Source organism: Nothobranchius furzeri, chromosome 7, assembly GCF_043380555.1.
Source record: "Nothobranchius furzeri strain GRZ-AD chromosome 7, NfurGRZ-RIMD1, whole genome shotgun sequence".
Classification (NCBI taxonomy): Eukaryota; Metazoa; Chordata; class Actinopteri; order Cyprinodontiformes; family Nothobranchiidae; genus Nothobranchius; species Nothobranchius furzeri.
The window spans coordinates 76,382,190-76,410,005 of record NC_091747.1 but is presented as its reverse complement, the minus strand read 5'-3'; the positions used below and the strand labels follow the sequence as shown (position 1 = coordinate 76,410,005).

General features: G+C 42.3%; 1 protein-coding gene across 35 annotated transcripts in view; it reads left to right on the top strand.

The window, feature by feature from the left end:
- Window positions 1–27,816, top strand: part of ptprdb (protein tyrosine phosphatase receptor type Db) — a 324,563-nt gene that overhangs the window by 251,241 nt on the left and 45,506 nt on the right. For 17 of the 35 annotated variants that reach the window (XM_070553775.1, XM_070553771.1, XM_070553786.1 and 14 more), the window contains 20 exons: window positions 3,614–3,724; window positions 5,864–5,875; window positions 6,302–6,571; window positions 8,349–8,458; window positions 9,758–9,955; window positions 10,030–10,155; window positions 10,276–10,423; window positions 10,544–10,692; window positions 10,797–10,941; window positions 13,670–13,972; window positions 15,031–15,224; window positions 15,494–15,520; window positions 17,517–17,634; window positions 17,832–18,419; window positions 18,800–18,894; window positions 19,527–19,783; window positions 24,237–24,330; window positions 24,920–25,144; window positions 25,241–25,401; window positions 27,597–27,608. In XM_070553775.1, coding sequence (XP_070409876.1) covers window positions 3,614–3,724; window positions 5,864–5,875; window positions 6,302–6,571; window positions 8,349–8,458; window positions 9,758–9,955; window positions 10,030–10,155; window positions 10,276–10,423; window positions 10,544–10,692; window positions 10,797–10,941; window positions 13,670–13,972; window positions 15,031–15,224; window positions 15,494–15,520; window positions 17,517–17,634; window positions 17,832–18,419; window positions 18,800–18,894; window positions 19,527–19,783; window positions 24,237–24,330; window positions 24,920–25,144; window positions 25,241–25,401; window positions 27,597–27,608 — 3,343 coding nt within the window. The remainder of the gene's footprint in view (window positions 1–3,613; window positions 3,725–5,863; window positions 5,876–6,301; window positions 6,572–8,348; window positions 8,459–9,757; window positions 9,956–10,029; window positions 10,156–10,275; window positions 10,424–10,543; window positions 10,693–10,796; window positions 10,942–13,669; window positions 13,973–15,030; window positions 15,225–15,493; window positions 15,521–17,516; window positions 17,635–17,831; window positions 18,420–18,799; window positions 18,895–19,526; window positions 19,784–24,236; window positions 24,331–24,919; window positions 25,145–25,240; window positions 25,402–27,596; window positions 27,609–27,816) is intronic. The other 18 variants (XM_054751594.2, XM_070553772.1, XM_054751608.2 and 15 more) reach the window with 7 other exon arrangements.

Sequence of the window (27,816 nt, the reverse complement as noted above, 5' to 3'; positions counted from 1 at the left end):
ACAGGGTGGATCAAAAGCAGCAGAAAAATTGCTAGCTGTGCTCTCATTAAGAAAACGAGAACTAACCAGATGGCGAGCAGGAGGTGGGAACGCAGAAACTGACAAGTTAAAGAAAATGCAATGGTGATCTGAAATATAAGCGTCCTCAGGACAAACACTGTCAGCATTTAGACTCGGGGTAAAAACAAGGTCTTGAGTGTGCCCCTTGGTGTGTGTGGGGCCAGAAACATGTTGGGTAAAGCTGAAGGAGTCCATGAGGCTGGAGAAATTCATGGCAAAGTGGTCCGAGGGATCATCAACGTGGATGTTAAAGTCACCAACAATCACCAGTCTGGACAGCTTCACAGTGGAGGATAGAAAGTTGCTAAACTGCTGAAGGAAAGAACTGTTTGGACCAGGTGGACGATAGACCACAGCACAGTAGAACGGGTCCTTACGCCCGACTTTCATCAGCTGCAGTTCAAAGGAAGCAAAGTGACCAGAGGTTGTAGAGCTACATGAAAGATGGTCTCTGAAAACAACAGCTAGATCTCCACCACGACCAGAACCCCGGGGCTGGCTATGAAAAGAATAACCACTCGGGCAGAATTCAATCAGACCAAAATAATCAGATATTTGCTGCCAAACTTCAGTCAGAAACAGAAAATCCAGGTTTTTAGAGAGAGTTAGATCATTAAGCAGGAAGGACTTATTGTTAACAGAGCGGGTATTTAATAGAGCCATGCTGAGTGAGGTGGAGGAATCAGAAACTACAGAAACAGCTGGAGTTAGTGGACGTAAATTAGCAGGGTTAGCAGGGTTAGTCCACGGTGTTAATAAAAAACACTGTGGTTCTTTTGCCTTACCAAAACACAAGAGAGAGACAAGTTTTGTCCAAACACAGCGTGGGGGCATTTATTTGTACAATTCATCAATACATCACCAGTAGCTTGGGGACAGCCTGCAGCCTGGTATTAAATAACCTCGACTGGAACCTTCTGCAAAAGCCCTCCTGCCACGAAGATGCAGGCTTATTTTATACTGCTACTCCCACAGTCCTTTGAGAGAGGATGGGGTGATGTTTACACTTCCCAGTATGGTCAACGCGCCCTCCAGCCCAGAGGTCGACGAGCCCTGTTATCCCAACATGATCCGAGAGCTCAATGTTTACTGGAGCTGGTTTACACAAGCTGGACATGTTAAACCTCACGTACACAGAAAACAGCTTTTGGCTCCTACAATCTCAGTAAGCTTTTAACCTAAGGACTCATAATTCAACTCAATATATGTTGTAGATGACCTCTTGACCTTTTTGGCGACAACAACACTTATGGAGGGAACAGGAGGAGAAGCCACTGAAGAATGAGGATAAACCGACCTTAAAAAACTTGGACGGAGAAACCGCACCGCAAAGCGGCCTGGCGGGAATGCGGAAGTGGCGCTCAAGTCGCCAAACAAAGGACAAGAAGCTAGAAGATCACACCGATGTTTACTAGATAAACCACGCTTTAAGAGAAGTCTTATTCTCACCTGGATTCCTCCTTGTTTACCTCTTTTCCTCCGATGTTTTACCGGGACCGGCTAAAACATCGCTGGAGGCGTCCTGGTAGGAATCATTTGGCTCCGGGCCAGCACGCCACTCAGGTAAACAAACAGGGAGGTACGTCCTTGGTGCATCTTGGGCGATCGTGAATGAACGGAAGGACAAAAGAGTCTGGCGATCATAAGAGATGGTAGCAGAGACACTACTGAAGAGGATCGCAGACAGGAGCAAAGTAGAAAAGAGGAGGTTAGTGGAGAAAAGTTTGAAAAAGTGGCCGGTGACCGCGGCTAAGCCAAGCACAGGCGCCATCTTGTTACCGACCGGAAACTTTTGCATTTGTTTGGCTTGAATACAATTGTACTTCGGCACATGACATACATTTAAAGAAGGCAGGATCAGGACAAAGTAATACAGGCATAGAAAGATGGGTTAAACTGCTTCTGATTAATGGTGGAAATGTGCCAAGTCCCACCTGAGGCCTATGTGAGATCAACAAAATGGACTTCTTACAGTTATCCAACTGCTGCTGTAATATTCATAAGCTTTGCTTCTGCCTACACCCTTTTGGGTACGTAGGTCAACTGGATTCAGTTATTAATTATACCAAAAAATTATTTCAGTTTATCTCTTGACTCAAATTCATCTGATTGACTTTTTGTTAGTTGTTCTAAAATCTTGGAGTGGTTTTGAATGTTAATGGGAGACACAGAGTATTGTCTCTCAAAGTAGAATAAAATCAAACGTTTATGGTTCTCTGGAATCAGTCTGAGTACGCTATGGGATCAGAGGGCTTCACAGGCAAATTCTCCTGGAATGGAAAGGGGTTGAAACCATTAAATCTTTATTTTTTTCTTTCCTCATTAGTTTCCAGTGTGAAGTATGGTGTGTGAAAGATTTTTGGTTGAGTCCTCTGCTGTTCACTTAGAGGTGAAAATGCATCCTCACATCTTTATCGACTGGTTTTGTTTGTTGAGTGACCTGATTTTCTTTCTTCATTATCTCTTTTTGTTTTTTATTTTGAGGGTCTTGACCTAAACTTGACCTGGCCTCTCCCTCTACCTTGTCTATATTTGACCAATCAAACGTCCTAGATTTGTTTTCCCTCCCAGCTGTTATTCACTCTGCCTGACTTGTCCAGATGGCGAAGACACACAACATTAGTGCGCTCACGCTTGCGCAGAAACAGCCTACAGACACACACACACACACACATTTCTTCATGGCTTTTTACCATCACTTTCTTTCTATTTTCTCCTCCATTATCAATAAAAAGCCCCAAACAACCACTTTTTTGATAAAGTTTTTTCTGGGCGCTTTTTTTGCCTTACCACGCCATCTTTAAAGAACCTCTGGTTGACTTTTTTGACAGTTTTTCTATTTTCAGGGAGCGAGAAAGCATCAGTCCCTTCCCAAGGCTTTGCGTATGTCGTTCTTTTTTTTCCCTCTGTTGGCCTTGATGGAGCTCGATTAATGTCTTTACCTCCCTCCTGGGTGTGTTTCAAACTGACATCACACTCCTGATCCCTTTGGTGGATCCACAAGGGTTGCTGATATCTTATTGCCATGGCAATTTCTTTGTCACATCTCATCCTTGAAAACTGATTTACTCTAATATGACTGCAACTCACTTTTCAGCAAAGATATTTTTTCTGGAAATATTGTATTTGTGACTGGATTTTTCCATATTTTGGCTATCTTGTTAATGTGTTTCTGTCTGCATGAAGACAGAATTCTCCGTTTTTGTGGGCTTTGTTACCTCTTTTTTTGTATTTTAGTTGATTTTTTTTAACAGGATGTGACCCTTGTTTGGGCAAATTCCTGCTGAACAGTGGTAGAACCTTTTAAATGACACATCTAGCATTTTTTATGTCCTCCTTAAAAAGTTTTGACTTTATTTTACTTAAACCTCTCTCAGAATCATTTACTTCCCTGATGTTTGGTTTTTTGTTTTGCCATTTATATATCTTTGTTTAGTAATTTAGCCAGTTACCTGTCTTCCACTTCTGTATAATATATTTTTTCCTCTCTATCTGTGACTCTCCCTTGCCTGTCTGATCTCTACTCCTTCTCTCCATCACTCCATCCATCCAGGCGCCCTCCAGATAGAGATGAGTGAGGAGACTGACCAGGGGAAGTACGAGTGTGTTGCCACTAACAGTGATGGGACTCGTTATTCCACCCCAGCAAACCTGTATGTCAGAGGTGAGATGGAACATACACATAACTCATTTATACATTGTTTTATTATTATTATTAGTAGTAGTAGTAGTAGTAGTATCATTATTATTATTATTATTGTTATTATTATTAACATAACTTTCATTAGTTGCTCTTATGTACCAGTTTCTTTCTTGCTGGACTTTTGTAATTATTTTTCTACATCAACCATAACTTATTGCAGTAGAAACTGCTACAAACACAGTTACTAAGTTACCTGTCTAATCAAAATAATTCTCTCTTTCTGACTCTTATGTTGGATGTTTTTTTATTTATTTATTTTACTATATTTTATTTTATTTTATTTATTTAATTTTTTTGCATTCATATACAAATTTCAAATCCCCTACATTATTCCTTTTAACAAAAGTTATTGTAGTTGGTGTTGACTGATGAAGATACGCTGCTGTCATAGTCTACCCATAATGCACCTACAATTACATAATGTTCAACATGCAAGCAAACTAAAAAAAACACAATTTATCTGAAAACAGGGCTACAATGGAATTAAAAAGAGGATAATTTATTAGAAAAGACTAAAGTAAAGATCAGTGGTAACAAAAAAGCATTTGTTTTAAATGGTATCTCATTATTTGACCAACATTTCGTAACTTATCTAGTTTGAAGTATTTTTTTCTGTGTTTTGAAAATAAAACTTATTTAATTTTGAAATTTGCTATTAAATGTTTGCATCAACTACATCCTGAAGTTAAAGGCCGTCTAATTCTAGCAGAATAAAGAGTTCACACCTTCATAAAGACGATTTGATATTACAGAAGGTTTTCGGTTGATAAAATCTGAAGAAAATCATTGCCAGCCAGGATTAGCTTTAAAAACAATCGTAAAGACAAAAAAGTGAAATATTACCAAAGCATCAGCTAGATAGCTAGATGAGTCGTTTGCTGGCATTTATTACATCTCCAGTAATGCAGTGTTGTTATGGTTACACACCACGCATGTCCCCAGCTTAGACTGATTTTGTCATGTTCTCCCATAGCTGTGAGCGAGTTATAATGGTTAACTAGATAGCGTGTTAGCTTTGCACTCAGACATTGGTGTAATATGTAAACCTGCAGAATGTTTTACAAACAATTCATGTGTCACAAAGTGCCTTGTGATGTGTTGTGGTCTGTGTGTTCTCTAGAGAAGGTCACGGGTAATTGGAAGTGGTTTTAGCCATGAAATATGTAGCTGTTGCTTTAGCTTTGCTGCTGTATGGATGTACATGTATTAACATCCAGCACGCCACTGATTTACATACACATCTATGGTTTATTTCTATAAATGTGATGTGTTGCCATTAGGCCTGCAGTATTTCATGTTCGTTTAGCTTCAGACTCAGAAAACAGTCTTCTTTAAAGACGCCAGCTGGGCTCATTTCTTTACTCTCAAGCCGTTAATCTCCATTCCCCGCTGTCTTAGCCTTTAGACCTCAGAGAAAATCCAAATCATTGTCCAGTTAAGACGTGTGTTTCTCTCCAAACCTGATAGACATCTCATTTCTCCAGGCGCTGCCTCCCTTTCCGCTCCTGTGACGCGCTCATTCCAACCAAATGTTTGAATCTTGAAGACATTTTTATTCCCAGAGCTTTTTGCTCTTTCGCCCTCCTGCCTACCTACCCAGTCTAGTAAACACGGGGTTTAAACAGTCTAGCATGCTTTTCTAGCTCCAGCATTTCTCTTGGGCATATGAAAGGAGAAGACACACTATTGGTTGCTCACATGCGACATCGTCATCCGCCGTGGAAATATTCATATAACAAAGAACCGAGAAGCAGACAAACAGCAGCAGCGGTGATGTGTGTCTAACAGTTCTCGCAAGGCCGGCGAAATCTTGCAGCGCTGCTCAGTGAGTGTCTGACAGCCGGTCTATGCAGACAGCTGGCAATGGAGGCTGTCTTAAACTGGAAGTTTTTTTTTTACACATATCAACCATGGCCCGTGTTTACGTTATCTCTGTTCTCTCCTGGTTGCTTTCTTTTGTCGTTCTTCTGTTCTTTTCTGGCTCTCGCTCCATCTCTTGCCTCCTCGTTCTAACTTTTTTCCTCTCCTCGTCTTTCTGATATTTCCCATTTCCTGTCTTTCCTGCCTCCCCGCTGTGCTCTGTCCTGCCCCCCACTGCAGAACTCCGAGAAGGTTGGTACAGTAACTGTGTGGCATTTTGAGTTTTTGGTTAAATATCTGTTTGTATTTCTGTGTCTTGTTTGCTTTTCATGCAGTCCTGAAGAGTTAAACTTGCTTTGCCACTTCATATGTTCCATTTGTAACGTGCATATTGTATACTTTGTACATATTGTATGCACATTTATGTGTGCATGTGTATTTGTTATAACTTTGAGATTCAACTTAATGAAATATTTAACAGTTCTTCCTTTAAAATTGCATTAATAAAACATTTTTATATAACATTCATTGGAGCCGTGATGTACAGCTTGCAGTCTAATCTGAATGCTGTAAAACTCACTCCCCATCCTAACTGTTTTCTGATATTTCATCTCAAATTGTAAAATTCTAACCACGTTTCTCCTCTCGCCCTCCTGTTCTCATTGCGAATCGCTCCAGTGCGCCGCGTGCCCCCTCGCTTCTCCATTCCCCCAGCTGACAGCGAAATCATGCCAGGGGGTAACGTCAACATCACCTGCGTGGCGGTTGGCTCGCCCATGCCGTACGTGAAGTGGATGCTGGGTGCAGAAGACCTGACGCCTGAGGATGACATGCCCATTGGTCGCAACGTTCTGGAGCTGACAGATGTCCGCCAGTCCAACAACTACACCTGTGTGGCCATGTCGACACTCGGGGTGATCGAGGCAGTGGCACAGATCACTGTGAAAGGTGGGTTCCAGAGGTGGACCACGAGTCATGAAAAGGGGGAAGGTTTCACTTTAGTCTTGTGTGACTAAAGGTATTTTTCAAAGGACAACAAAATGAAATTGATATACCCTCTAGTGGTTGGCCGCTGTATCAGTTTTAGGTTGCCCCTCCTCCAAGTAAATTATTTGTACATTGTCCTGGTTTTAAAAACCAAATTCACTGAGAAATCCTTTTTTACTTGTTAATTATGAAATCTGAGTTTAACATGCAGGCTAAACATGAAAATAGTCTTCTCCCCCTGTCTCCTGCATTAAGCTTGGTTTATGCTTGACGCATTCACTTTCCGCGCGGTGATGCGGCTCGCGGATGGAACGCGCTTCACAACTTGCAGCGTTTATGGTTCATGTGGCTCGTCTCTGCGGTGAGCCAATATTCTCCCAAACTGTAGGGGGCAGCATGGAGCTCTACGACATGCATCCAACACCACACCATAGTAGAAGTAGAAATTACTGTTTACAACATGGCATTTCAGCATTTTTTAACAGCGTGCTCGTCTTTTCCGACAGTGCGAGCTATTTCTCTGCAAGAATTATTAACAACATGTTGATCACGGTGATCTTTGAGAGCTGAATCGTACAAATGTCTGTATTTACGAACCTCTGCCATACTAGTTCTTGCCGGTCCGCCATGTTTTTCTGCATCCGACCATCCACGTGGTTAGAAAATTTCCTAGGTGCGCGTTGCGGAAATTTTGGGCCGTGCGGAGGCGCGGTGGAGGGGCGTGGTTGTTAAAATGACGCAATTTCGCCGCGCGGAGCCGTGCGGACCTCGCGGACGCGTCAAGCATAAACCAACCTTTAGCCGCTGATAGAACAGAGACGCTTGGATTAGAAAAAGCCACACAGATCAATGTTACACTGAAAATTAGCAATAACAGATTCACTTATCTTGGCTCATGACGGGGAAGGTTGGTGTTGGTGTTGGTTTAGCGTCGAGGAGACAGCAGAGCATGTCATGACTAGTAGAAGCTAACTGTTAGCATTAGCAACTCCACCACACAGCAGAACTCCTTCAGGCTTGTGTTATTTGTGGAGATAAAACAAACGGTAGTGGTACAGTTGTGTTGCTGTTAGCCAATCAGAGGCAAGATGTCTGAATATCAGGAAATAAGACTCTAAACCCTGCCGTCTTCTGCTCCCCTCTTCTCTGGCCAACTTATAAAACAGAAGCATGAGAGACATTCATTTATACTAGAGACCACTGCAAATGTGTTAGCAAAACCAGTGAACTTGGTGTTTAAAATGATCTGTTTCCGGTCCTGACACCTACTGCTTTGGGTAGTTTTGACCTCGCTGCCCTATGTCCAAATAATCATCTAATAGTCATATTTGTAGCTAAGAAAATGCATATTTGATGGTAAATGTCAGATATCTTTTATAATTGTGTACTCTTTTGTGGGGTGAGTGAGGTCCAACAGTGATTTATTTTCCCTCCAGCCATTTGCCATTTGAATAAATCTCTTTGACTGGTTGTTTTGTTCTGGTTTTAATTTATATTCAAAATGGAAAGTTCAAATTGTCTTTGAAGCAAAAAATAAGGTCCCGAATCTGGCTGGATTTGTTTTTACCAGAGCTCTGGTAAAACTGATTTTGTTCATAATTGTCTTTCCCTACTTTTAATTATTGTGTGGAGATTATGTCCTCATTCTCAGTCAAATTCCATTATTCAGGACATCTGCAACATGTTGAGTTTTAAATCGATGATGGATGACACTTTGTCACTTTTGTCTTCCTGCCAGCCTTGCCGAAGGCCCCTGGGATCCCAGTGGTGACGGAGAGAACTGCAACAAGCATCACTCTCACCTGGGATTCTGGAAACCCTGAACCCGTCTCTTACTACATCATACAGGTGTGACCTCACCCACTAACTACTTAACAAGACTGCTACAGAACATGATACATGAGTCTAAATAACAAAAGCCTCTGACTGTCAAAGTAAAGGAACTGTCCAGTAAGGAAATACGTGGGAGAAAAGCTTCCAGGTGGTTATGAACTCTAAAAATGTGAATTTGTTACAATGAAGTAAGTGTCATGGGATGGTTCTTCACTCAAAAACAGCTCCAACTAGGGCTGGGAAATAAATCGAAAATGTATCGTCATCAAAATTTCTGATCATCGAGATAATTTTTCCCATGTCAATAAATTTGATGATAAAAGATGAAAAGATGTGTGTAGGTTGCAGCGTTCAAGTCCCTTTAAGAAGCCATACCACCTTGAGTCATGTAAAAATGTGACTCGAGGCAATACACGTGACAGCCCCATCTAGTGGACACCTTTTGCTTCTGCGCACACCTGTAGTTATCGTCCGTTTATCGTTATCGAGGTGAAATCGCCATATCGCTCCAAACTAAAAATAGGAATAAAAAGAAGATATATGTATACAGTCATCCCTCGCTACTTCGCGGTTCGTTTATCGCGGATTCACGACTTCGCGGATTTTTTTTTGCCTTATTCAAGTGAAATTCGCCGATTCGCTGTATTTTTCTATGCGAAATATCAAGAAATTCCAGTTTTTTTCATCAATTTCATCATAAAATGCACTTTTTGTAATAAAACTATAAAAAAACCAAGTAAAAAAATTTTTTTTCTTGAGTTTTACCCACAAAAAGAGAATGTGATCATACGATAATTCAATATAGTACTGTATGTCAGACTGGTCGGCTGGATTCGGGAGTTGAGCTTGTAGGGAGCGTGGTTTCACAGACGTGGAAGTGATAGCGTCGGTGAAACGCCGGCTCACGATTTAATCTAGGAAACCCCCGAGCGTTCGAGCGTCAACGAAGTGACACGGAAATGCCGGGCTTTCCAGAAGTAAGTAAGATAACTTACTATGAGCTGATAGTTCGTTGGATTGATCGGTAGGTTGGAAACTCTGACCATGAATCTGAAGAAACGATGACTGAGTGGTGAGCTGGAAAGGCGACTTCCGTTTATAGCTGCGGTTTGTGACGTAGGTGCGACGTGGAGGGAATCCCCACGAGGGGCATGCTGGGAGTCCCTACTTCGCGGATTTTCACCTATCGCGGCCAGGTCTGGAACGCATCTACCGCGATAAACGAGGGATCACTGTATACAGAAGGCCAAAAGACATTCCTCTGTAGTGATTCAGAATGACCTTCCTCTCCTTTCCATCTCTTGCCTCCTCCAGCATCGTCAGAAAGGTTCAGAGGACCCTTATAAAGAGATTGATGGCATCGCCACAACGCGCTACAGCGTAGGTGGCCTCAGCCCTTACTCTCACTATGACTTTCGGGTGGCGGCTGTCAACTCCATTGGGCAGGGCCCGTCCAGCGACGTGGTGGAGGCTCGCACAGCTGAGCAGGCCCCCTCCTCACCTCCTCGACAGGTCAGGGTAATGATTCTAGTTGACAAAATATAAATAAGTGACATAAATTTGACTTTATCCCTTACTTTCTGCAGGTCATCGGGCGAATGCTGAGTGCCACAACAGCAATGATACATTGGGATGAGCCAGAGGAACCCAACGGACAGGTTGTTGGTTACAGAGTGTACTACACCTCTGACAACACGCTACCAGTCAACCAGGTGTGTGTTTCTGTCCGCATGGCTTCTTTTGATCCATTTTCATCCCCAGCGTTATGTCCATGTGCAAAACATTGATTTGGTTCCAGTCAAACTGATTTGTTTTGTGGCTGTGTGGTGCAGTGGGACAAGCAAATGGTGCGCAGCGCCAACTTCATCACCATCCAGGATCTGACTCCTAACAAGACCTATTACATCCGAGTGCTGGCGTTCACCTCTGTAGGAGATGGACCCTTATCTCAGGACCTCCGGATCATAACCAAGACTGGAGGTAAAATTAAAAAAGCTAAATAAAATCTTTTATAAAAGACCCTCCCCAATCTTCCTTAAAAAGATTTAGTGTTTCTGAATCGATTTCATCATTTAGCGTCTCTTGTCTTTCTGTCTGTAGTTCCATCCCAGCCTTTAGACTTTAAGGGTGAAGCAAAGTCTGAGACAAGTATCCTGCTGTCCTGGATGGCCCCCTCAACCCAGGGAGGCCCAGACAGCCAGATCACTGGGTACGAACTGGTTTATCGAAGGATTGATGACACAGAGGAGGTAAGGATAAGCGTCACATGGATTTGTAGTTGGAGTTTTTAATGAATGGTTGGATACAAAGCAAAGGCTTGATTTAGTGACTTCCTGTTTTTGCTTCTCTTCAGAGGAAAGTGAGTTTTGAGCCCACCACCTCCTACCTGCTGAAGAACCTGAAGCCTTTCTCCACCTACACTTTCCAGCTAGCTGCCAAGAGCAAAAATGGAATTGGGGCGTACACCAATGAAGTGTCCATTGACACTCCACAGACACGTAGGTGTACCCAGGCACACTGCTGGGAGTGAATGTGTGTGTGTGAGAGTGTTTGTGTGTGTGTGCGTGCGTGCATGTGTGCGTTGGGATTTTGAGAGAAAGGAAAACAGGTTTCACTTTTGGCAATGCAAGAACTGAAAACCAGACAATATCTCCAAAATACACATTGGATTAAATATCAACTTCACTCATGTGTTTTCCAGGCTGAATTTTTCATGAGGGTTTTGTTGCATTGTCAAAGAGGCATCAGAAAAAAGACCAAAACAGACCTCAAGATTGATGTTTCAACACATCTATTCATATCTTATAAATGTATCCAGAACCTAAGCTCAGACAAAGCCCACATCCCTTTACCCCTGATTCCTTTGGCCATGAAGTCACAAGTGTTTAAAATGTTCAATTACAAAATTTGACACCCTTTAAAAAAGTTATTATGGCATCATGCGGATCGTCATGAATCTGGTTTATTTCAAATTCAAACCTGTGTTGCAATAATCTGTCCAGCTTCGTTTGTTATTATTAATGACGGAAGTCTCGGTTCACAGTGTGAGAAGACGAGTGTAGCTTTTTTGTACCAGCTCATCTCTACACACGTAGTTGTCATCAGGTGAACTTGCATGAAGTTGCAAACGACTTTCCAGAGACATTGCACACGATCCACAGTCGGTCTCGATGGCCGTCTATCCAGAAGCCATGCAGATTCCTGTCTGCATCCGCTCAGTAGTCAGTGTGAATGAGGCTTTAGACAGAGAAAACCAAGCAGTATATGTGCCGGGGCAGATGATCACTACAGATGGGAAACAGGTAGAAAAGGATGATTAGGGAAACAATGGTCCAATCCCAGTACTCGCCATTCCACACTTGCGCCCTTCAAATGCACGATCTTGGCCAGGGGTGCGAGTGCGTAAGTTGTCCCGACTCTTAAGTGCGAAAGTTGACCACGCTTCTTTTGCACCCTTTTCCCAAGTCAGCATTGATGTGGGCTTGGGAGAAGTGTATTACCCAGAATCCATTGCTGCTGGAAAAATTGGGGCAGCAGTAGCTCAGGTGGTAGAGCGAGTTGCCTCATGATCGGCAGGTCATGGGTTCGATTCCAGCTCCCACCGGAGGTATTCTGCTGTTGTGTCTTTGGGCAAGACACTTCACCCAACGTGCCTGTGTTGGTGGTGGTCAGAGGGGCCGACGGCACCAAATGGCAGCCTCGCCTCTGTCGGACCGCTCTAGGGCGGCTGTGGCTACATAGTAGCCTACCATCACTGGCAGTGTGTGAATGTGAGAGTTCACTCAAGTGTCTTTGAGTGTCCTAATAAAACGCTATGTATGTTCAATGATTATTATTATTATTATTATTATTATTATTATTATTATTAGAAAAGGTTCACGTGCCTTTCCTGAAAATATGTATTTTCAAATGAAAGTCATTAATTTTAGGACAATTAGTTGATGCTCTGAATGTTTTAGACAAAGCAGCAATAAACGTACATTTATTTCAAATAATTGTTTGGTTTTTTTGTTTGAAAGTTAATAAAGATTTTTTTTTAAGTATCACAGCAACCAGCATCCTGGCATGGTCGATGACACAATGCTCCCTGTCCCAATTCAGCAATTATTTGCACACTTGCGTACCAACGCACTCGAAGCCTTACTGCACACTTTCTCCAAGTGGACTTCACAGAAGACCGTAGGGCGCAGTGCAAGTATTGGGATTGGGTTGATGAAAACGTGACACAATGAGTAAAAAAAGCTCATTTAAGTACAGGAAAAAAGGAAATCAATGAAAATGACCAATCAGAACCCAAGAATGTTAAAAACCAAACTATTGACATAGAAAATGCAACCATGACTAAACGTCTAGTCCCTTCAATCAAGTGCCAGAAAGCTGAAAGTGTAGAGGTATGAGGAAGGGAGAAATTGGAATTTGGCCATAGATACTAATGTCTGAATACTAATTTATGTTGTCGACATTATTATTTGCTGCTGCTTGTCACCCCACTCTAGTCATTTTTCCACTGTGACAAGATGTGTTTTGCTTTTGAAGGCTGCTAAGAGCCTCTTCAGTATTTAATTGGGTGGTACAAGTCAAAGCAGCATCTGTGTAAATGTCCTAAACCAATTTAATCATAAAACGCTGTCGTTTCAATCTAGTGGGTGGCTGATTTGTAAATGTAGGATTCATTTTAAAATGGCAGCAAAGCTTTCTTTGTTGAATATCAATCTGAGGTCTGTCAGAGATTCAGTCCCAACAAGGTAAGAAGTCAGACACTTGCAGATAGACATGAGGCGTCCATCATGGATGACAGAAGCTTCAGTAAACTGTAAGGACAAGTAAGTGATGGGCAGCTACTTTTGTGTTATTTAAAGCTCTAGTTGGTGTTTTGTGTTGCATTTCTTTAGTCATTCACTTCTTGTCATTATTTCAAACGTTTATACCAAACCGATTCGACACCCATCATTCAGTATCTTTGTTCAGCTTTCTTGTTTCGAGCCACAAGATCATTTGTCACACATCAAGACTTTCTGTTCTCCAGTGTTTTGTTTTCATTTTATGTTTCTTTGTCTTTTGTTCTCTTGTTTCTCATCCGCTCATTTTCATCCCCATCTTTCACGGCACACCCGACTTCCTGACCTCCCCATCCACAAATATACCACATGTACACTCAACCAAATAACATTTAACCCCAAACAACCAACCCCCCCTTGCTGTGCTCCCACCAAACTGGCCGATCAGTTCCTTCAGCACCTCCTCAGGACATCACATGCACCAGTCCCAGTTCTACCAGCGTCCTGGTAAGTTGGGCTCCACCACCCCCGGAGTTTCAGAATGGCGTCATAACGGGATACTCTATTCAGTACTCCACCACAGCGGGCAACAAAACCTCTAAAAGAACTGATGAAATTTCCCCTGGAAGTTCTTCGTTTCTCCTGGAAAATCTTGAGAAATGGACTGAGTATGGCATAACTGTTCGAGCACGCACAGAAGCTGGAGATGGACCAGAGAGTTTACAGCTGCTTATCCGCACCGAGGAAGATGGTATGTTGCAAAAATAGAACATTATGTATCCTATGCCTCTCCTAGGATGGTCCACCCAACTAACCAAGCTTCCTCCACCCTATAAACATAAAACCAATCACCCTAACTAACAACCAGCAGCTGACCTGGTGAGACTTTTTGCTCCACCTTAATGCATTTTTAAGAATGATCTTTTTGCATCTTCTAACTTCAAACCCCTTCAGAATCATCATAAATCCTCCATCAGGATTTCTCCCTACCCTCACCACTGTCACCTGTTGACTAAAGCAGCTCCTATTTTACCTGCATTTTACCCATCAGTCCCCCCCCACCCTCCCAGATTTTTGTGTTTGAAGATCATAGATGCCATACTAACTAACTATCTAATTAACTAACAGCTAGTTTCTCCTTGACTTTGCTTTTGTTAATGACCGCCTCTTGCAGGTCCTTCAAATTTTTACATCTTACAAAAGTTTTTCTGATTATTTCATTCTTGTATTTTTGTGCTACTTTGAAGAATTTTACATATTTTTGGCGCTTTGATACAAACGTTTAATTTTCTTTTAGCCTGTAACTTTTTTTTTCGAGCGTACCGCTCTTTAAAGTGCTTGCACAAACGTCATTCAGAAAGCAAAAGGTGCTTTTTTCCGGTTTTCTTTTCTTCTTTTTAGGAGAAGTGTAGTTCTTGGCAACCCACGAGAGGTTTTTCTTGATAACAGTGTTTTCTCGTTGACTGACTGCCACCTTTTATCTGCCTCTGGCAACAAATCCTTTGCCCTCTTCCATTATTGCCTCTCTCTACATTTGCCTCCTATACTTCACTGCTTTTTCCCTTCCATGTTTTTTCTTCCAAGCGCTCTCATTTTGAACTATTCTGACTTTTTCTCAGATGTTAGATCACTTTAGGACTTTTTGCAGGTTGTATTTTTACATTTTTCTCAGCTTTTGGGTATTTTTTCTTTTCTCTGCCCACTTTTTTTTGATCAGACATAATTTCACTTAAGTGAAAGCTTTTACTTGAGAGTTTTCAATGGCCATCCTCTGTGACCCCTGACCTCTATTCAAACATGCATTTTTAGTTCCAAGTGGTCCTCCACGATTGGTTGAAGCAGAGACAGTGAATTCCTCGGCCGTTAGGGTGAAATGGAGAGCACCGGCACCCGAACTACAGCACGGCCAGGTCCGAGGCTATCAAGTCCACTATGTGAGGATGAACTATGGAGAACCTCATGGCCTGCCCCTCATCAAAGACATCCTCGTTGATGACACTCAGGTAGGACTTATGATGTTAATTCAACACATACATGACACTGTGTTGTTACCAAATTAATGAGAGTAAAATAAAGCCGTGAGAAATATTTTGTGTCGTTTTTTGCTAACAGAATTGGAATGCATTTTTTAAGAAATTATGTGTTCAACCTGTTTTATATATAGTATTTTACATGAACCATCACAGTTTACCCACATCTCTCCGATGTTGTTCTCTCTGATTTTTCCATTCCTGTTCTTTTTGCCTGTTTTCTGTAATGCTCCATCGTTCAGTGGGAACACAGCCACTCTGCTGATTATGTGAGTACACATTTTGTCAACCCAAAACCAAATTATTAAAAATAAGCCATTAAATAAATATGGATAAATATTGCACGCATAAATCGTATACTCTTTGTTGTTGCGATTTAGTTTGAAGCTGAAAAAAGGTTGAAAATATCCGTTTTAGGCTTTTGACCTTCAGGCGTTTGTCCACCCAACAGATTCCACTGCAGGACCAGAGCCAGAGCTAGCTTAGCACTAACTCTTCCTATTTGCAATACTGATAGCGTCGGTGTTAGCACAAGAACCAATGAAAAGTTTGTAATCACCATTTTGTAATCTCCAAGTTTGTTTTACTTTTACTCTGCAAGGAGTCAAACAAACTTGTGTTGTTTTTTTATCAGCTGGCACATAAAGTGTGTCAGAGCTGCTTTCACAGTCAGTGTTCTGATTTGAATTAATAACACATCTTGAAATGGTATAATTATGATCAAATCTCTTAACATCACCAGCTATTGTAAAGTGTAACTCTTGTTTGTAGCAAAGTTTAAAAATACTGAATGAAGAGTGTCTAAAATCACTGACTGTTGTTTAAAACAGAGTTTATAAAACAGACCAGTGCAATTAAGATAGCTGTCTGCAGGAATAGAAAGACGATCATACACATCCTCCCCAGAAGTTCAGAATACAACAGAGGGAGGGTCAGATGTTTTTGGAGAAGACAGTTTAAGGCCTAGTCCACACGTAGCCGGGTTTTTTTTTAAAACAAATATCCGCCCCTCTAAAAACTTGCATCCACGCCACCTCATTTAAAAAGAAACTCTGTCCACACGTACCCGGATAAATACGTTGTTAAGGACATGCCAGACCTGTAGGCGGCAGTACTTCCCCCGTTCTTAACCTCGTCCTTCGTCTGTGGTCTTCCGCAAGGAGCAGTAATTCTGCTTGCAAAAACAAACAAGCAAAAAGCGCTTGGACAATTGATAAAGCGAGCGCAGCTCTGAGGGCATCCATGCTGTCGGCTAGTGTAAACACAGGTCACACACATGATGTCAGCATTTTTTTGTCGCGGAAAGTGACGTTGCAGACCTTAAAACTCCGGTTTTGTCTGTCCACAGGCAGACACCCAAAACGGAGAAAACACAGATCTTCACTTTGGCCGGAGTTTTTAAAAAGATCCGTTTTCGTGCGAAAAAACTCTGTTTTCGTGTGGATGACAGGCCAAAACGTAGAAACATATCTACGTTTTGGCAGATCCCCGGCTACGTGTGGACAGGGCCCTAGTCCACATGTAGCCGGGTTTTTTTAAAAACGAATATCCGCCCCTCCAAAAACTTGCATCCACACCACCTCGTTTAAAAAAAAACTCTGTCCACACGTACCCGGATAAATACGTTGTTAAGGACATGCCAGACCTGTAGGCGGCAGTACTTCCCTCGTTCTTAACCTCATCCTTCGTCTGTGGTCTTCCGCAAGGAGCAGTAATTCCGCTTGCAAAAACAAACAAGCAAAAAGCGCTTGGACAATTGATAAAGCGAGCGCGGCTCTGAGGGCATCCATGCTGTCGGCTAGTGTAAACACAGGTCGCACACGTGATGTCAGCATTTTTTTTGCCGCAGAAAGTGACGTTGCGGACCTTAAAACTCCGGAGAAAACGCAGATCTTCACTTTGGCCGGAGTTTTTAAAAAGATCCGTTTTCGTGTGGATGACAGGCCAAAATGTAGAAAAATATCTACGTTTTGGCAGATCCCCGGCTACATGTGGACAGGGCCTAAGTGACGCAATGGCTCTGACTTCTCTGGCTGTGAAACGCCAAATCTATTTCATAACGTTCTTTTAAAACTAAACTAAGAATTTAGTCTGGAGAATTTAAAATTTGTCAAAATGCAGATGCACGTTCAATTTCCAACCTTCTTTCAAAAACACTCGCTATGACTACTTTTTCTTTTAGAGTTTTTTTTAATCCAGGCTCAAGAACCAAACCGTTCACTGTGCAGCGTAAGTGTGTAGCTGACTGTGCCTTCTGTTCTTCAGGAGGTCGTGCTTGGAGATCTGACAGCGGATACGGCCTACTCTGTGTCTGTGGGAGCTTACACTGCCAAGGGCGATGGTGCTCGCAGTAAACCTGTAACTGCGTGCACCGCCCTGCCTCGTAAGTGCTTCTATGCCAAATAAAGCACGCACATCTCAAGTATACTCATTAATAATGTTGTTGAGCATCAATAACAATCATTAGAGGCTGTTAAATCATTGTTCAGTGAAAGGTCCGTCGATATATGAAACAGTTTTGTTTGAGACGATGAAGAACGTGATTTATAGTTGCCTTCTTTCTTTTCGTTCTTCTTCTAGTCCCAGAAAAACCAAAACTGCTGGTCAGTGCAACTGATTCGGGTACTATTGTGCTCCAGTGGTACCCCCCTCCGAACCCCCCTACCCCTCTCCTGGGGTACCGCCTCACCTTTGGCCGTGTTGAGGTCCTTCCCTTCACAGTCGTCGAATTCCCCGCTAAGGAAACTCGTTACACAGCTCAAGACATCCATAAGGGAGCTAATTACGTGTTCAGGCTCTCTGCTCGAAACAAAATGGGCTACGGAGAGGAGATCCTAAAGGAGGTGACCACTCCAGAGGATGCCCCCACTGGATACCCAGAGAATATTGCCTTACAACAGTCCTCTGACACCTCTCTACAACTGGCTTGGAAATCCGTCCCACTGATTGAGCAAAATGGGAAAGTTGTAAAGTACTCGGTGCTGTACAAGGATATAAACAGTCGAGGAAATGCTTCAGAGGTTGTGGTGCCTGCTCCAGGGTCCAGTGTGTTGCTGGAGGGTCTGAGTGCTGATACTGTGTACGATGTCAGGGTGTGCGCGTTCACAGCTGTTGGGCCTGGGCCGTACAGCCCCGGCGTCCAGTTTAGGACGCAACGGCTGGACCAAGGTAGGATCACGCTCATATTTTAACAACCCATCGTCACTGCTCAGGATGCAAGAACCACCTTCATACAGCACAATTGAAAATATGTGGCGCAAATCCCCACATGCACACAGTCTCGAACAGGCAACGTGTAGGAACTGCATCCTAAGTGTCCTTTGTCATTGTCTTGTCACTGTGGCCTTAGACCCAGTCTGTTCAAGGTAAGAGTCTGGGCCAGTATCTCTGTCCCATCATGGTGTCTGTTGATCAGATCAAATAGCTAGCTTGAGTCTGGTGCTAGAGAACGAAACAGGTAAGGCAGATGTGTTTTATCCTGCTGTAAAAACAACTGAACCTGTGGGAAAAACTTTCATCTTCTATCCTTTGTTTTCTGTCTTCTGTAGTTTTTGCCACAAACTTCAGAGTAAAGGCAGCCATGAAAAACTCGGTTCTGCTCTCTTGGGAGATACGAGACAAGAACCCTGCCCAGCCGTTCACTGTAAGTCATTTTTATGGTAATAAATTTAAATTTAATATTCACACTCATTTCAAACTCCAGTTTCATAGCACACCGCAAAAGAAGGGGAAAAAAATATTATTTTTTCTGTTTGACATAAATGTGAAATAGTTTTATCAACCAAATAAAAGAAAGGCGGTCTTCAGCTGCGGAATAGAATAATGATTATTGATTGTGTATTGTCAGCAGGAAAAAAACAAAACTAAATTGAAGACTGCAACTGAAAACAACATCAGATCAAAGAAATAAACCTTAATCTCCTGGATATAAATCCTCTGACCCACCTGCCTCTAATTCAGATGGATTTTATGGGTTTTTCTGAGGTTTGAAGTGTAAATAACCACACTCACCTGATATGAAGGCAGCACCGATGGAAAACAATGGAAAAATATACAATTTCCTGTTGAAATTTTAGTGCTTTTATTGTGGAAACATTCAAGGTCTTTGTAATGGCTAGTCATTCAATTATGTGACTAATTGTAGATTGTTTTCTTGGTGACTCACTTGGTAGCATCATTCCGAGAGAGAGAACAGAAACCTTTGCATAAAAACCTACGTAGTTACAGCAAAATGGATGTAATCCTCTATGGTTAAGCATACATGTATGTTCTCAGATCCTTTATGGGAAGGGCCAGTCCGTGGAGGTCGATGGCAAACAGACCCAGAAGCTGATAACTGGTTTGGATCCAGACACCCAGTATTCTTTCCTGCTCACCAACCGGGCAAACAGTGCTGGCGGTCTGCAGCACCGCGTCACTGCTGTAACAGCCCCGGACATCCTGAAAACCAAACCTGCCATTGTGGGAAAGACCAACGCAGATGGGATGGTGACTGTTCAGCTGCCGACTGTTCAGACAACTGCGAAAGTCAAGTGAGTGATGAGTCACAGAACGAGATAAGACTATTAAATGGGTCTCTGTGCAGATTGTGGGTTTGTTGTACCTGCTGACTGACTGGTTTTCATGTATTAATGCTTCAGAAGGGTTTCTTCAAAGGCGGCAGCTAAACAAATTTAAAGAGCAAGTCACCCCCAAATCAACTATTTTTTTCCTGATAAACTATATAAATGTGTGTCTAATCGTGCTGCAGACACATGTAGTCAATAGTTTTGCACTTTAGTGCATTTTAGTTAAAATTTAAATTTTCTGCCTGAAACTGTCAGTGTTGTGGCGTTGTCAGGTAAAAACTCTGCAGTGCATTTGAATTTAAATCTGCCACCGCTATTGGCTAAGAGGTATGCTATGATGTAAACTGGTACATTATGATGTCACAATGTCGTGAGTGTGTATATTTGTTAGTGGCTCCACCCTCTTGGTCTGCTAGGCAACAGCATTTGTTGCATTTTTCAAACATGAAGTGGGAGTGAAGTATGCTTCTTGTAAGGGGTGACTTGCTCTTTAAGAACATCCACCACCTACTGTAGTCTGTACCTAAAAACAAACCTAGCTACCAAGCAGGAGCACCACTACAAGTTCAAAGCTCAAGATGAGTCAGTTCAGTGCCGCTTCTATTCTCCTTATAGCTCTGGTAGTTTTAATGTAAATTTTTTCCATCCAAATAGCAGTTTTTCCATCACTTCCCAAGAATAATCGTGCCTTGATGTTAAAATAGCACTATGGTAAAATGAAAATGCCCACTCTTTCAGTTTTTGAGTTAAAGTATCAGCACACAAAAAAAGTTATCTGGACTTTACGAGGTGACAAAATCACTTAAATTTTACATCCAATTTACAAAAACACTGATTCAAACATTAAACAAATCTAGAAAAGAAAGGAAAACAGTAAAAATAAACTGTTAAGTTCATCCTTAACTCATTCACTGCCAGCATTTTTCTGCGTTTTTACAGTTTTTTTAAGAGTCACAGAACGTTGCGTGCTAGGATGATGTCAATGCCAAAACCATCAAAACAAAGAGAAGACTCACCTCTTATATCAGGAAGAATCCACGCGCATCGAGTCTTATCCATTCTTTCATAATCCGTTGTCGAATTGTGATCGGCAGAAGATTTTCCGGTTCGCGCCTTTTACAGCAGCAGCCCAAAACGATCTCCTAACACATGGATTTTCGGCTTTTTGATCACGTGACGTGTGACGTACGCGGATGAAGATCGGCATTAGAGCTGAGATGTTTGTTCTCACGGTGTGGGGGCTCGTTCCGACGCCCACACAGTTAAAAAATGCAAATGATGACATTTTTAGACCAACACTTAATAAGTTTCCCGTTTCTCCCTCCTACTGGTTGAAAGTGGAATTACAGCTGTCATAAACAACCCTGCCTCCACCTGCTGTAGTTAGCACTAACGAGCTCATGCTAACACAAACCACAAAGTAAAAAGATCCACACTGTAGGACAACACAATATACTATTGGTTAAAATCCAGCAGCAACAAGGACAGGTCACCATCAGTCCGTGATTTCGTAGCCTCCATTAGCTCCCTCAAACGAGTGTAGGCTGCGCCGATGTTCACTCTGATTTTAGCTCTTTGCTTATCTTCTGAAAACATTACTCTCTTACTTTTATTTTGAGACCATGCCATGATATCAACAAAGAAGCAAAATTCTTCTTCTTCTTCTTCTTCTTCTTTTTTATTCTCTTCTTCTTCTTTTTTTTATTCTCTTCTTCTTCTTCTTTATTTATTCTCTTCTTCTTCTTCTTTATTTATTCTCTTCTTCTTCTTCTTCTTCTTCTTCTTCTTTTTCTTCATCTTCTTCTTCTTCTTCTTCTTCTTCTTCTTCTTCTTCTTCTTCTTCTTCTTCTTCTTCTTCTTCTTCTTCTTCTTCTTCTTCGACTAGTGACTGAAAGAATGAGATTGCGGATACAAGTGGCAAAAAGTCTGTTTTCTGCGCAAGATGGCTGGGCTCTCCCTTAGAGATGGGGTGAGAAGCTCAGTCATTCGGGAGGGGCTCGTAGTAGACCCACTGCTCCTCCACATCAAGAGGAGCCAATTTAGGTGGCTCGGGCATCTCGTTAGTATGTCTCCTGGACGCTTCCCTGGTAAGGTTTTCCAGGTACCTGCAACCTTGAGAAGACCTAAAGGAAGACCCAGGACATGCTGGAGGGACTATGTTCCTTTGCTGGCCAGGGAACACCTTGGGATTCCCCCGGAGGAGCTGGCCCAAGTGGCTGGGGAGAGAGAAGTCTGGGCCTGTCTGTTTAGGTTGCTGCTGCCACCACAACCCAACCCATTAAGCAGCTGAAAATGGATGGATGAAAGGCTTGAACACCTGGAGGAAATGAGCAGTGACCTTAGAGAAGCAACTGTTGCCGCCCATCAACCTGGAAGGGTTAAAGATCATTTCTACTGTTAGTAGGATCCATCATTCTATAGTAACATTGCTCACTGGAGGGAAACATTTAAGAAAGCTACCAATTTTCCCAAAAGTGGAAGTGTTTATGGGGCGTGCTCAATTTGAGGCTGTGTCTCAAACAGCTGAAGCTTGGACCAAACTGATGTAATGAATTTAAATTACATGTTATTTACATAATTACATGTCATAAGCCATAAGACAAAAGATTCCATAGCAAATATGAAATCAACCTTATGGCTTTGTGAGGTTATTGTAACCAGAAGATTGGAACTTTTTATTGCAGGGATTAGATAACAGCTTCGTATTCACTCAGAGACAACAGAAGAGAGAGAGAGTCCGGTTTAAAAGTTTAAAAATGTATTACTAAACTGATTAAACTAGACTAACTTTAAACTAAATGTCTGGTGTAACTAGATTGAGACGGAGAATGGTGTAGTGTGGAATGTTGCTCAGAACCAGCAAATCTGAAGAAGCGATTAGTTCTGATGGGAAATGAAGGTGATGTCTTCGCTCTAAGCTTTGATTAGGAGATTCATAAACACATTTGTTGCCATTTGTCAACCTACATACCCTGAGCGGAAGTCCCCGTCTAGATCAGGAATGTCAAGGTCCAGCTTGACCTTCTCTGGAACCGAAGCCGGTAGGAAAAGCAGCGGTTGCCGACCAGACCAGTCTTTGAGATACTTCCAGGTCACAACGGTTTTGTTGGCACCTAGTGAGACCCAAACCTGGGTCGTGATGGTTCAGCTTTTATTCTGAAAGGAACCGTTGCAGCAATTGGAACAGCAACAGATTTTATCCAGCTTGTCATTGGTTCTTTCGGTTGAAGAAGAAAGTTACGGATTGGCCACTCCAACACTTCTCTAGAACGCTTTGAACTGGCGTTAAAGATGACGTGGGCATAGTTTTATACTTCGGATGTTTTGGTTTATGGTCGAATGAAAAGATGACAGAGTTACCAAACACCACCAAAACCACGCCTCCGTCAGATCTGGCAGATTCTGATTGGATCAGTAAAGCAATGTGTCGTGTCTTAATGCTACGTGAGCTCAGTCCTAGTGGAAACATTTAAAGTCATATTACTATTATAGTCTATAGGATTATAATAAAGTAATTAATATTTTGATTTCACAGATTGGTCACATCTTATTATTGACTAACACTTTGTGTGATTAGCTTTATTAAAATAGAGTTCTTTGATTTATTAAAAGGAGAGAGTCCTTTCTTCATTCTTCTGTTGAGCTGGAAAGAAGCAGTTTATAGCAAATGCATGAGACCTTGAGGCCATATCTCATGCAGACTAGTTCTGTGTCAGAGGAGAGGGGGAAACTGTCATTTCATACCGTTACACTGACTAGTGAAACAGGACAATGGTCCCAAACGTAGCAGCAAACTACAGCAAAATGACTGATAAAGAGAATAAAGGTGTTGTGATGCTCCGGTCACCATCTGAATGAAATGATGTGGTAGGACCTTAAGGAATCTGAGCAGACACAAATGTCTGCAAACCTCAGTGAACTGAAGCAATATTTTAAAGATGAGTGGCTCAAAATTCCCCCACAGTGATGTGATGGAATGAAGAACCACGAGTAACAGAAAATGAATACATCAAGTGATTGATGCCACATGTGCTGCTTTCTTGGTGCAGCAATAAGTGGGGATTAGCTCCTAAAACAATGTTGGGTTCTCAGTGATCTTGACACAAAATTTGCTTTGTGGGACTTTAAACACACAAACACTTATAAGTTCGCAAAATATTGAATATTTTCAGAATCAAATCTACAAAGTTCATTATTAAATTTTATTATCTTTTTTTTACACTCGTTTTTTTCCAGTCAGTTTTATATTTACCATCCAGATTTGACAATGACTATATTCTAAAATAATTTCCAGGAGAATAAATAAAATAGTGAATGAAGTGTCAGAATGCTGGACTTTTTTCAGAGACTAAAACGCTAAAAGAACAGAATTGGATGCATGTCTGTAGGCCTGATTCCCGGTCATGCTGTGTTTTAGGGGATACTACGTGGTCGTAGTGCCACTGAAGAAGCAAAGAGGAGGGAAGTTTCTGAACCCCTGGAACGAGCCAGATCAGATGAACCTGGATGAGGTGAGAAATTATAAAAAGCAAACATTTAAATTGGTACAAATTTCTTTATGGTGTTTCATCTCTTCCTGTTAAGTTTGCGTCTTTAATCTCATTTTGTGATAAAAGACAACCAGGCTAAAGCCAAACAATACCTCCATGCGCCACTTCCATCTAAATCCACCACCTGGCTTTTTCTACAGTTGTAATCACCTCGTTACACAGCTCTGAAAGCGCATTCGTCTGACAGATTGGTTGAATAGACTTTTTATGGCTCTCGCTGTATAAATGGATAAATGCTGCAGCAACTCAGTTGATGAAGATAAATGTGCCTTTCTGTGAAAAGCCTTGTGCAGCTGATTGTTCCTTCTACGATGAGAGCTTTTATGTGGGTTCAATTGTTAAAACCTCAGACTGTGATTTTACAATTAAATTCACTGTATCGAGGAAATTTCACAGATGATGCACTTTATTTGAACACGCTCTATTTCTGCTGTAATAGACACCTTACGTCCATTCCTGTTTCTGCAATTCTATACTTTCTTCATCCTGTTTTCTGCTCCCACCTTTCTTTTTTTTCCATCTAACCATCATCTGCTCACCTCCACTTCAGCTCCTTAAAGAGATCAACAGGACCAGCGTCAGCCGGGCGCTTCGCATCCGAAGACAAGCTAGCCAATCAGATCCCAGAGCCTATGTTACAGCTCACTTTAAGACCCTCCCCCTGGAGTTCACCTTGGGTGATGGTCGAAACTACGGTGACTTCCGCAACCGTCCTCTCCTGGGAGGACAGGAGTACGTCTTCTTTGTGCTTGCGCTTCTTGACCTCTCTGAAAACGTGAGTGAGCGCTAAGTTGGCTGAGAAGCGTCTTGAATGTTGTCTCTTAAATGTTAAGAGTGCATAAAACACTTTTTTTTCTTGTTGTTTTTGCAGACAATGTATTCTACAAGCCCTTATTCTGACCCCGTGACCTCATCGGATGTGGATCCTCAGCCGATTATTGATGAGGAGGAGGGGCTGTTGTGGGTGGTGGGTCCTGTTCTGGCTGTGATCTTCATCGTCTGCATCGTCATCGCCATTCTGCTCTTCAAAAGGTAAGGATGGGAGGACGGGGATGAATGTAAATGTTTTATCAAAGTCAGTTTTATTGTCAATTCTACCACATGTGCAAGACTCACGGAGAAATGACATTGAGTTTCAGTACACACAATTCAGAGATCAGACATAGATGGGCAAGACACATGACAAGAATTGGTGACTGTGGTCCTTCGCAACACGAGTCGCGCTACCTTAAAAAGATGAAATGGGAATTACTTAAGGATAAATTGGGGGAGGGAAAAAAAAGGCATACCAGAGTTACTCCCGGCAGGGCGTAGCTTTACTATGCAAAAAAAAATGCCTCAAACATATAAGCACGAACATCACAGTTCACAACATGAGACTCCGATGGGGGGGGGGGGGGGGGGGGGGGCTGGTATCCTGTTTCCCCAGGGCGAGCAGCCCTGTGTGGCGCTCAGCCAGCTGTATCCACAGGAGGGAGGGAGATCTTGGGAGGAGCGCAGAGCACATTTGAGTTCCTGCAGGTTGATGACCTCGCTAGGCAGAAGTCCACAATCTGAAGGCGGGGGGGGGGGGGGGGGGGGGTAGGACGGGTTTTCACAGCATCTGTCTGCATTCCTTCCTTCGTGGGGGTTGTTGTTAGCAGCTCAAGGCTGCCTTGGCGTCAGATTTGGATAACAAGACTTTGTTTGGGTCAGGCAGAGATAATTTTCCTCTCTGCCTTAAAGTCTATATTGATCATTCAAGTCCTCCAGTGAAGACAATTTAGGTACTAATCATCCCCACACCGTCCAGTGATCCTCTCCAAGATGACATCCATTTTGCGCACTAATACCGGAAACGCAGCAAGGACATTGTCCAGCTTACGATTCACCTCGAGTAACGTCCCAGTCTGTGAGGTCACCGCCCGGGCGGTGCTTTCCGTGGGTGCGGGTCGCACTCCAATCGCTCCCGTCTCCCCAAATTTCCAGAAAACCAGATATCCACCCACTCCAATCAGAGGAAATCCAGTGATCATCAAGCCAAATATCCACATGTCTTCGACATCCTCAATGGACAACTGAGAGAGGCAAAGTATCCTCCAGACCTTCCAGGAATCGAGCGCATATCCCGCTGCGTGTGTCCCTTGAAGGCAAGTGGGAGCCCCCTCCTCCGTTCTCATCGTAGAAAAGATCTTATCAATCGCTTTGAATGACCAATTAATTAAATCCACTTCCAAAAAATAGGGATTTCCAGAAGAAATGCAGAGAAGTTCTCTGTATGCAGACAGGACAAAGAGCCTTGGGAAAAAAAGATAAGGGAGCAAAGCAGAAGCGTCTGTACTCTGCGAGTGCCGGATGAAGATCTTTATTGATCTTTTGACGGGATAAAACCTACCGTTAGTGCTGTACATGTGGGTAAAGTGTGCTGTACAACTTGGGCCTTGTGGCCTTCAACTAAATTTAATTTGGCCAAAGATCAGGTTGACTTGGCTGAAAATGAGTTTGACACAGCTGGTTTACATTTTTCAGGACTGACTAAATCCTCCAGTCTTGAAAGTTTTATAGCAGTTTATACAAATATAACTTTATGAACCATTTTTACATCAGTGGTGCGGAGTGAAATTACTGGAGCCCTTTTAAGATGGCTGCAGTATAGTTTTGTCACAGCAATCCTCCGGCTAGCCTTTAGCACATCAGTCCTGTTGGACATAAACAATCAGAACAGGTGTTACCGCGGTAATTTGTAGTGATTCTTTTTTGTCTTTAAAGCAGAAACTTAATATAATGTGTAGCAAGCAGCATTTGAGTGCCTAAGAGATACCATTATCAGCCATTAGCATCATTCATGCTAATTATGGAGTCCTCTGGCTACAGGCTTGCTAATGCAGATCATTAATAACTGGAACTGATGAGCCTCGTCAGATTATTACCTTGATGATGATAATCTTATGATCATAAAATGAGGAGTGTACAGATATTTATGTCTCACTAAATTCCACCTGTGCCATTGTTCCTCTGGGTTCTTAGCTGAACGTGTGTGAGGTTTTTTTTTCTGCACTTACGTCCACTGTTGGTTTTTGTGTCCACTGGTTTTATTTTGTCTGACATCGTACAGAGAAGCTGACTAGTGAAGAAGGAAAAACGATGAGTTCAGCATTGCTTTGGTCTCTAACGGCCCTTTGATCGGACTCTAATGGTATTCATCCTTGTCTGTTCTTTTATCTCCTCGTCTCCTCGTTTGGATCCAGCAAACCTGACAGGTAAACAAGAGCTCCTTATAACCATTTCTTCTGGCCTACGGGGCATTTTTCCTAAAAAGCCTTTTCGGTGAATGCTTTAGAAAATAGACTGAAGTGATGCTGCTTGGACCAACTATGAGTGCACAAACACTCAGTACATTAGCAGCCATAAAGTCAGTGTTACATCACTTAGATTTAACTCGAATGGAAGCAGCTTCTAGATGAGTTT